Source organism: Lichenostomus cassidix, chromosome 18 (genome assembly GCF_008360975.1).
Source record: "Lichenostomus cassidix isolate B80296 chromosome 18, HeHo_3.0, whole genome shotgun sequence".
Taxonomy (NCBI): Eukaryota; Metazoa; Chordata; class Aves; order Passeriformes; family Meliphagidae; genus Lichenostomus; species Lichenostomus cassidix.
This window is the reverse complement of record NC_139498.1, coordinates 6637157-6646784: the sequence shown is the minus strand read 5'-3', so window position 1 is coordinate 6646784 and position 9628 is coordinate 6637157. Positions and strand designations below refer to the sequence as shown.

Genomic DNA, 9628 nt, shown 5'->3' with positions numbered 1-9628 from the left:
TATTTTCATGCCTTTCAATATTTTATTGCTTTATATAGAGCAATTCCAGCACTTCCCTGACTTCCCATGCTATAGTCACAGCAGTCTTCTGGTTTATCTCCCATATGCACTCCTGGATACACAGATGCTTTTTTAAAAAAAGCTAAAATAACTGATAAAATAATCTAAAATATCAACAAGAATATCAGTAAGATGGAGAACAACCTGTTATTTCTACCTTAAGCCTCCATAAATGCAAGGTCTTCATCAGGAGTGACATAACTGATACACTAAAAAACAAAACAAACAAACAACAAAAAACCCAAACAAACAAAAAAACCCCACCACCAAAAACCAACCAATCAACCAAAAAAAATCCCAAACCAAAACCAAACCACTGAACTCTCAGAAACTTCCATTTTACATTTTTTCTGATCTGACATCCATCTGTCCTATCACTGCTTATACACTAGAACAAAGAGGCTCTGGGTAGAAATGTAACTTAGAAGAAATGCAGACACATCAGTGACACCAGGGTTTGGTTTTTTTTAAAGGCTTTTCCATTTTTATACAATAAAATTTTCAACGGAAAATACTTTTTCACAACAGTGGAGCAAGCAGTAACTGCCATGTGTGCATTCACAGAACATCACGAGCTAATACAAAGGTGGACAACATCACAAATAGGATCAGACATTCTCCTCTGCTTATCTGCTGTCCAACCTCATTCCGTGGCAATAGAAGTGTTTTCTGCACAGGTCTTTGCAAGGGAGTTCACAAATCAAACCTCTACAGCTTGAGGGTTCTGCATAGAAATCTCCATCCCCATGAGATGGTAACAGGATGTTCCAGCACAGTTTCCTCAAGAGTTGGACAGTTTCACACTAAGGTCTACACAGAGAGCACAGGGGGACAGGTGTCAGTGCTAGAACAGAGTGAGCCTACACTCACTGACAGAGTTTGCTTCAAGTCTCTGCTACACATCTGGGTGTGGACACTGAGTGGTTGTCTCTGCTTCAACTCCTTCAGACCTGAGCTGGCTCTGGAGGGAGGCACCTACACAGGCTGCAGGCAGCCCTGGAGCACCAGTGGAACACACAGGGGGAACACTGACAGTCCTTCACTGCTTGCCCTTTTATCTGATTTTCTTTTTTCCCCCTAGACCAAACTTGCAAGTAGGCAAGACCCCAGTGCAGTAATTAATAAGCAAACTTTACAAGCTGACTCCAGACATCACCTTCCTCCAGCACAGCACAGCACAGGCAGCCTGGTTCTTCCCCCAGCAAGCAAAGGCAGAGGCATGGTGGGCAGAGGTCCATTCCTGTGGGCACACAGCTGGCATCCTGCTCCTGCCCCCAGCTTTCCAAAGGGGAACTGTGGGCTGTTTCAAAGAATCTTGTCATCTTTTACCAAAGGAGAAAGCCACCCCTCCCTCCTGAGGAGGCTTCAGTGACAAAAAAGTCCAGAACTCCAGGCCCAGCACAGCAGTCACTGCTTGGCCTTTTTCACAATGGTGCCCACAGCTGAGATCACTGTGGTTTTGGAGCCACTGGCACTGGTTGTCACTGTGACAACACCTGGCAGTGTGGCAGTGGTGGTGAGGATGGTGGGCTGAGCTATCGTTGTGACAGGGATGGCAGAGTCCCACTTGCTCTTCCTCTTCTGGGCATCTGTGAATTTGATAAACCAAGAAAACAAGGATTAGCATTATGTTAGAGGTCACCAATCCCTTCTTAACACCCTGCCTTGTCAACCCTTAATATCCCACTGCTTGAGTAGACAGCTTCCCCTCACATTGATTTCAGGATAGACTGGCAGTAAATGGTGAGGAGGAAAGGCAAATTTATACCTCAAGACTCAAAGTAAAACTCTAGACCTGAACTCCAGCCAAAGGGGAGACAGGATCACCCCCTGCCCCAAAGCAGGTTTAATTTTAACAGAGCACATGTATCCCATTTGCTCAGCTACAGCCACAAGACACACTCATCAGCTTCCAGTAGTTTTCTTCCCCTCAGTTTCCAAGGCAGGAGAATCTTTCCAAACTCAGAATGTATCAGTCCCAGGAATACTCCACAACCACAGACCACAGCAGGTTTCTTGACCCACTAACAAATTCCTCACTATCCCACCTGGCCCCAGTCTTTCATTCCAGAAGGAGAGCCATGGAATTCAGGGACTAGAGGAAAGCTAGTCCAACACCCCTTAGAAGAAACACCCTCTTGCATTATCTACTCAATCATTAAGGAGCCTTCAGGCTCCAGGAAGCACTAATCCCAGCATTACTGCAGCTTAAGGGGTGCAGTCCCAGCTGTTCCTTACCTCCCACAGTGGTGCTGGATGTTGTGGTGGTTGTGGATGCAGCACTTGTTGTTGTACCCTTTTTAGTGCCAGTGACAAACTCAATCTGGGAAGGGAGACACATGGGAGAAAGGGGAGTAGATAAAAAAATGAAGTGTTAGGATACACAGCCTTTTTTAACCCACAGCACCTCTGTTTTTTAAAAACAGCTTTAAAGTGATGTAAAACATTGTATTGGCCTCTGAGCCGCCTATCATGCAGGAAGGAAGACACAGACCTCAGGCCACGAAAATTAAAGATTCCAGCTTCTAAATCTGATACAATAAAAATATGTTTGTCAACTGGTACAAGCACAGAGATCTGATACTGCTCAGATAGGATAAATCCTGGACATTAAACACTGCATTTATGCAGTTAGAAGTTCTTATTCCTTTTTCTTTAGGAAACATGCAAGGCAAGTCCCTGCTTGCACAATTTACTGCGACTGCATCACAGCAGGAAACCTGGCAACAAGAGCCAGAGCAGCACTGCAGCCTCAGAACTGCAGATCTGGGCAAGGGCATGATCAGATACCTGGGTTACTGTGCAAAAAAACCCAAAACAAGCAGCAAGACACAGCATGCACTGCACGAAAAATCTCCATGTACTGGATGTGGAAAGAGCTTTTTGCAGATTAGATGGCAAATCTCTAACATTAGAGTGTTCTAATGCCAGCCAGTGGCTTAAAGGCAACACAGGACAGGAATAAAATCTCTTCCAAAGCCTGTCTGTGTTCTTTTTGAGGCATATGTAAGAATAACTGGGCTTGTCACAAAATGCACCAAGTTAAAATAGGCTCAGCTTTCCTGGAAATTGGATGCAACAAGGCAATATCATGGAAAACAGAAAGCAGGTATTGTCTCACACTGAGATATGGGGAGGAAATTAAGCTTTAAGTGGGCTAAACACTATGCAAAATGTCATCAATTAAGGAAAAATCTGGTTTTTATTCATTATCTTGCCTGTATCTAACAGATAATGAATGCCATTTTTAGAGCCCTGGTTTAAAAATACTGACAAAACAGCAGGAAATCCAGTGGAATAAACAACCTATAAATGGACCTATTTAATGGAAGGGCAAACAACCTGATCTGGCCAGATTGGGAAAAGATGTGCAAGAAGAAGAAGAGATAAAACAAGTAGTTTTAGCACACAAACAGCAAAGCAATAAAATGAAATTCAGCAGGGAAAGAAACAAAACCCCTGCACCTCCATCTCTCTGAATTTTGAGTAGGTACCTTTGTGCGTTCCTTCTTGGCCTTCTCCAGTTTGTCCATCTCGATCTTCTGGGCTTTGGCTGAGAAAGATCAGAAGATGTGAAGCACTAAGAACAGGAAAAATCCATAGTTCTCACTCACTCACTCACTTCCCATCATAAACAATCAAAAAATTGATTCAAAGTCTGTACAGAAAAATTAAACTGCCGTGAAAGCAACTGCTGCTTTTTAATCAAAGCATTGCAGCACTAATTTAATGATTTGAGAGATGAAAACATTGCAGAACCAATTTAAATGAAAAGCCTTTCCAAACTGATGAAGCATCAGTAACATTCAGGCACATCCAACCAGAATGGAGTCATTAAAGAGCAGCATGTGATGACTTCTCATTTCTACAGAAAGTGAAGACTCCAGTGCAGTTAATTAAGTACAAAACACAAAGACCTAAGCTAGGACAAAAAAAAGAGACTTCCTGGAATTACCTAGTGCCTCGTAATATGAATCCTCTGACCAGCCATGAGGATCAAACATGTCCTGAAGAAAAAGAAGTAAGTCAGATTAGGGCTATTCCCACAGAAACACAAAACCCAGAGCAAGAATGTTTTATGTATTTCTGTTCTCTGATGATAATCAGAGGTGACAATGATAATCATCACTGATTTCTTCCTATATCCCAGTGGCACAAAGATCCCATCAGACCTTCTTTCATGGGACCACATTCTGTTGTGAATGAAGAAACAGCTTTGAAGCCAAAAAGGCTGCTGGGGTAAGTCATGCATTTTTCTGCTGCTCAGCTTCTCTCCCCCTCAAGGAGTTCCATTCATACCTCCACACTTCAGCAGCTTTTGTGCAGAATCATTGTAGCAAAGGCTGAGGCACTGAGGCTCAGTGCCACAAAAAATGTTCATTTCAGTGCAGAGGCTCAGACTGAAGCTGCCTTACAGGACCTCTATGCAAGCAGGCTCAAGAAAGCCTGAGGTGAGACTTTACACCTCTACATTATCTTTTACCCGCTCCTTTTCCAGCCAAAAGCACTGCCCCTCACCTTTGGATAATTTGTACCGAGTTCATCAATGGAACAAAACTGGATCAGCTTTTCATAGATGCTGCAAAGGAAAAGCAAGAGGTCAGAACAGAACCAGGGAAGTAGAAGGGAACAGAAGTGTTTCAGGTGTGTCAATAGAGAGAGGTTGTCACCTCTTCACACTGCAAAGTGAAATGAGAACCTGGGAAGCTACTCCTGCTGTGATGGAAGTGGGATCCCATTATCCACAGTATTTCCTATTCCCACAAACATCTCCCAGCTCCCAGAACAGTCACATCTTCTAAAGTACTTCATCCCAAGCTTTCACATTTAAAATTCAACCAACACACAACCTAGCTTTGCCTCACAGACCTCATCAAACACAAAGAGAAGTTTTACTTTTTCAGTCACAAAAATGGGAAAGGCAATTCCTGTTCTGGATCCTTCTTCTGCTACAGCTCCAACAAAATGGAAAATTCTTGCATTTGCTCTGTGGTGCTCTGGTCACACACAAAAAGATGGTGGCTCACCTGGGATTGCGAAATTCCTTTTTCCTCTGGATAATGTAGTTCATATCCATGCCCTCTTTCATCTTCCTCTCATACAGCTTTTGAATTTTATCCTAAGGGAGAAAGATTACAGGGTGAACCAGGATGAAAAGGAGCACCATATCAACTGACAACTGTACATGTGGAAAGAAGCCAACTGAACCAGTGACCTCCTTGAATGGAGCAAGGATTTCACCTCTACCCCAGGGCCAGGCTGGTTAAGACACTTTCTCCTCTAAGGTCTGAAGTACCTTCATGAACTGATTGATAAGGGAATTATCTTTGCACTCACTGAAGGCTTTGGTGAGTAAAGATCTGCATAGAAGGCACAGACTCCTCCTTCCCAGTCTGCTGTTTCCCTTCACAGCCATGACAGACTAGGAGCCAGATCTGAAACCCAGAGGTTCTCCCACAACTCACAGCGACCACCAACACCTACCTGCAGCCCCAGGTGAGCACCTGAGAAACAGCAGCTGGGCTACAATGCCCTCAGGGCAAAGCTCCTGCTCATCTGCTCCCCAGGCAGAGCCACAGCCAAGTTCTGCTGCAGAACTAAACCCAGTGTGATCATCAGGTATTGCTGGGGGTGCCACTGGCAGCCAAGTCCTCTTAGGAACAATGTGCTCCTAAATCCCTGCTTTGGTACCAGTCAGATGCAATCAGCTTCTCTTTGCACATCACCCACAAGGCACAAGCCCTTCAAAAGGCAACTTCACTGACTCAGGTTGCAGAAGTCAGGCAGTCTACTCTCCAAAAAGGATTTCAAATCAAACATGATTTTTTGATTCCTCAGCAAGCTGGATGAATGTACTTAAAAGTATTCCTCCTCTGGTGATGGTGAAGGGACAGGAGAGGAACTTTCAGACAGAACACAGAGTTAAGTGGTACTGCTGAAATATCCTCAGTAACTTCTATCATCTTTTCTTTATGACAGAAATTTCTCATGTTCAAGAGGCACCTAAAACCAGACCAGAGGCTGGGCCTTCAGTCTTTCAGGATGGGAGAGCTGAGTCAATTTTCCTTTGTTGCCTCTGGATAAGTCACTTCATGTCTCCCTCCCTGGACAGTCAAACACAGAGCTGACTATTGTCTAAGGGCTTGCTGCAGCCTGAATAAAGCAGGATTGTTAAGAGCTGATATGAAACTCCTATTTCAACAACTGTAAAAAAAACCAACTTTATAAGATAAATTTTCATCAGGTTGTCACAAAATCAGCAAGAAGAAATTGCACAACCTCCACGTCCAGCACACACATTGTGAGGTTTGAAGGAACAACTGCAAAAAGGTGAATTTGGAGAGCAGAAATGATTGAATAGGTGTTCCCGTTTGTCCCCTCCCCATGCTGTAGCAATCAGGTTCCCAAAGTCCAGATGGGTAACTACTCATCAACTTTATAATAACAAACCCTCCCTTTGGCAGAGTTCAAGATACAGTTTATCAGGGGAAGAATTTGACAAAAGAGCAAACCACCAGTGAAAAGCCCAGAACATCTTCCATCTCTAAGGAACAATCCCATCTCCTTGCTCAAAGTGCTCTAAGATGTGGTTTGACCTGCCAACAGAGGACAAGCTCTCCTTTGATTTAACACACTCTCAAAGGGGAAAAATTCTGCTTTATTCTGTCTGCCCTGTCAAGCTCTGTGCATTCCTCAGGTCTAACACACTCCATTGATGTCAGAACAGTAAAATCCTCCTACAGCACAAGGGGAGGGCTGGGTGTGCCCAGGTACAGTGTGTGGAGAAGAAGGGAGCATCATCTGGATGGTGAGTCACTCTGAATCACCACTGCACCTCAGGAGCTACTTTATAGAACAGTCCAGAAGTGATTCTTTACTTGTATTTCTGCTGGGCAGAAAACCAGAGTTAAAACTCAAATGTGTGTTAGGAAACAGCAGTCCAAGCTCCTTCATTTGCACTCCATGAGGAGAACACAGTGGGTTATTGCAAAGTTGGCCACAGCAATTATTTGGGTGTGCACTAGAGAAAACATGCATTTGTGTTCTTTTGTTGCCTCCAAGCTACCAGCCTTCCCTCTAAATGTTTACCATCCAGAGGCAAGTAGGTGGAAAAGGAATCCAGGCATTGCTGCCTCAACTATTCCAGTTTAGGGGATTTCAGGCCTGTATAGAAAAACAATTATTTGTTCTTTCCCAGGGAGCTGAATTTGCTGAGGTAAGAGGAAAGCAACCTTCACAGTAAACATTGCTTCTGTGTCACTGAGGGGATCAAGAGCTGTTTAAAACATAAGTAACCCACAGAGGCTGGAAAACAGCTTAAAGCTACTTTGAGATTCCTAAACTAGAACTGCTCTAAAGCCTAAAGCATTCATAAACTCAGTGTGGTAAAACTCAGCTTTGCCTTGTGCAAAATTACTGAGCAGGGCTCCCAAATATCCCCTAAATTGCAAGTCTTAAAAAAAAAAGAAAAAAAAAGTGGACTTATACCAACCTGCAACTGATTAGAACATCTGCCAGGAGGCTCAGGAGGGATTTTGATCTCATCTGGAGACATGTTCCTCACTCTCTCTGAAAAAGAAGCTGGAGAGAGCAAAGTGGGATGAGTTCTGGCACCACTGATAGGAATTTCAGCCATACAAGCCATTAAATTTGTTTTAAGTCTTTGTCATTGGGGGGCAAAGGTGATGAGAATGCTGACAACTGGCACTTGTGGTCTTTTCAAGGTCCTGAACGAGAGGCAGCAAACCTAAAGGTTGGATCATTAGACGAGGGATGTGATGCTTGTTTTATTGACACCTACACTCTTGGAGAGAGAACTGGACCATGCATGTGGAAGATCACAGGATCCACTTTATGCAGTCTGGCTCTTTAGCATTTTGGGGGAGATCATTACTTTGTGACTATTTAGTTCAGGACATACCTGCATGAACCAAAATGGTTCAAGAAGGGAACAACTCTCCCCAAGGCTGTCAGGAGTTAACCACAAGAAATTACATTTCATCCTTAAGTTAACACTTCCTTAGCAGGCACTTTGATCTTTGCTTACAGAGACAGACTATTGCTAGAGAGAACAACTCGTTCTGCAGGGCTGGGAACAGCTCAGTCCAGACTGCCAGATTTCCACAGCTGTTTGTATTGGGATATGCTATTAAAGTACCTGATTGCCCTGTAAAGATTAGTTTACAGAGTTATCAGCAAAAGAAACAGCCACGTTTCCCCCCATTGCTTGCTACTTTCCCACTATTATGGGAAACCCAGCCAGTTTTCTGGCCAAGCCTTGGAGCAGAGATTTGTGCCCCATTTAGGCAGCTGGGATTGTTTTCAAGCACGATTTGTCTCCGAGTTGGTCTGTAGTGGATAAGAGACCTGAGAACAGCACAGAAGTCACATCAACCAAGTTTTTTACATATGCAGCTCCTCAGTAAAGCTGCCTAAGCTGCAGCTTCAGCATCCAGAGTTCAGCTCCTCTGAATAAAGGCCAGGAGGGCCCAAAGGCTAGACAGGGGTGTTGGAACTCCGGAGAGCTGAGGCTACATATAAACACCAGCACACATGTAGTGCTGCTACAGTTTCCACATCTTTTGTGAAAATGGGAAGCACTAAGGACAATATCCTTTGGAAAGGCAAAGCTGGCAGGCGACCACTCATTCTATTTGATCAAGATGCTGCTGAGGGTTAAATTCTTCAGCAGTTGCCAGTAACGAACAAAAAGTGTCCTTTGGCATTTACCAAGTGGGAGCCTTTATGGAAGGAGGAAAGCTTGCCAGAGCCCTGAGAGAAAGGCAGGCAAAGGGAGCTCCCTGACAACAAGGCACACATTTGTCACAGGTTACAGCTGCTGGTGGGATGGGGAAGCCTCTGGGTTAATTAGAGCTTCAGGGGCCCAGAAGACAGCAGCAGAGACGGAAGTGTGGATAATACGCAGCACACAAGGCTTGCTGGGAAAGGTAAAAGCTGATTAATGGCTTAAGAGATTCACAGCATCAGCAGAAACATTAAAAGAAAAAACGACCACAAAATCCAGACTGCATAAGGCAAAGAAAGCACCTAAAGAAATTTTTTTAAAAAATTAAAAAAAAAAAAAAAAAAAAAAATCAAGCCTAGTTCCATACTGGACATCCCATAGGCTCCCTGTCCTTGCAGATGAGCCACAGAGAAACAAAACATTTATGGGAAGGGGAACTGTGTGCTCACATAACCTCAGAAACTCTGGGCAACACCTCTGTTTTACCAGCAAGAGTCAAAGCCTTAAGAGTGTATTCAGCTATCCATTCGAAACTCCCTTGAAACAAAAATAATTTTGGAGGCAGATGAGAGCTCTCAATGAGACAATGTATTTTGATGCATGACTTTTCAGGTTTGGTGCTCATTTTCTCTTTTCTTTGAGCCACATGAAAACAATAACTTATCAACCTTATACTGACGGGGAAAGGCAACTTTTAATGGTTTACAAGGAACTGGAACTAAGGAATCTTTGCCTCCTGCAATCCCACCAGAGCTGGAGGCAGCTGAACACTGCAGCAAGGCAGGACGTGCACCTCACAAACTGAGCTCAAACATTCAGCAT

The 9628-nt window shown here is 43.8% G+C and overlaps 1 protein-coding gene across 2 annotated transcripts in view; it reads right to left on the bottom strand.

Annotated features, from left to right (window-relative positions):
• Positions 1–9628, bottom strand: part of SAP30BP (SAP30 binding protein) — a 29775-nt gene continuing 20147 nt past the window's right edge. For both annotated transcript variants that reach the window (XM_085077786.1, XM_085077787.1), the window contains 7 exons: positions 7553–7641; positions 5088–5179; positions 4579–4639; positions 4016–4067; positions 3555–3613; positions 2299–2383; positions 1–1649 (listed from right to left, as the gene is read on the bottom strand). In XM_085077786.1, coding sequence (XP_084933912.1) covers positions 1468–1649; positions 2299–2383; positions 3555–3613; positions 4016–4067; positions 4579–4639; positions 5088–5179; positions 7553–7641 — 620 coding nt within the window. In that variant the 3' untranslated portion in view covers positions 1–1467. The remainder of the gene's footprint in view (positions 1650–2298; positions 2384–3554; positions 3614–4015; positions 4068–4578; positions 4640–5087; positions 5180–7552; positions 7642–9628) is intronic.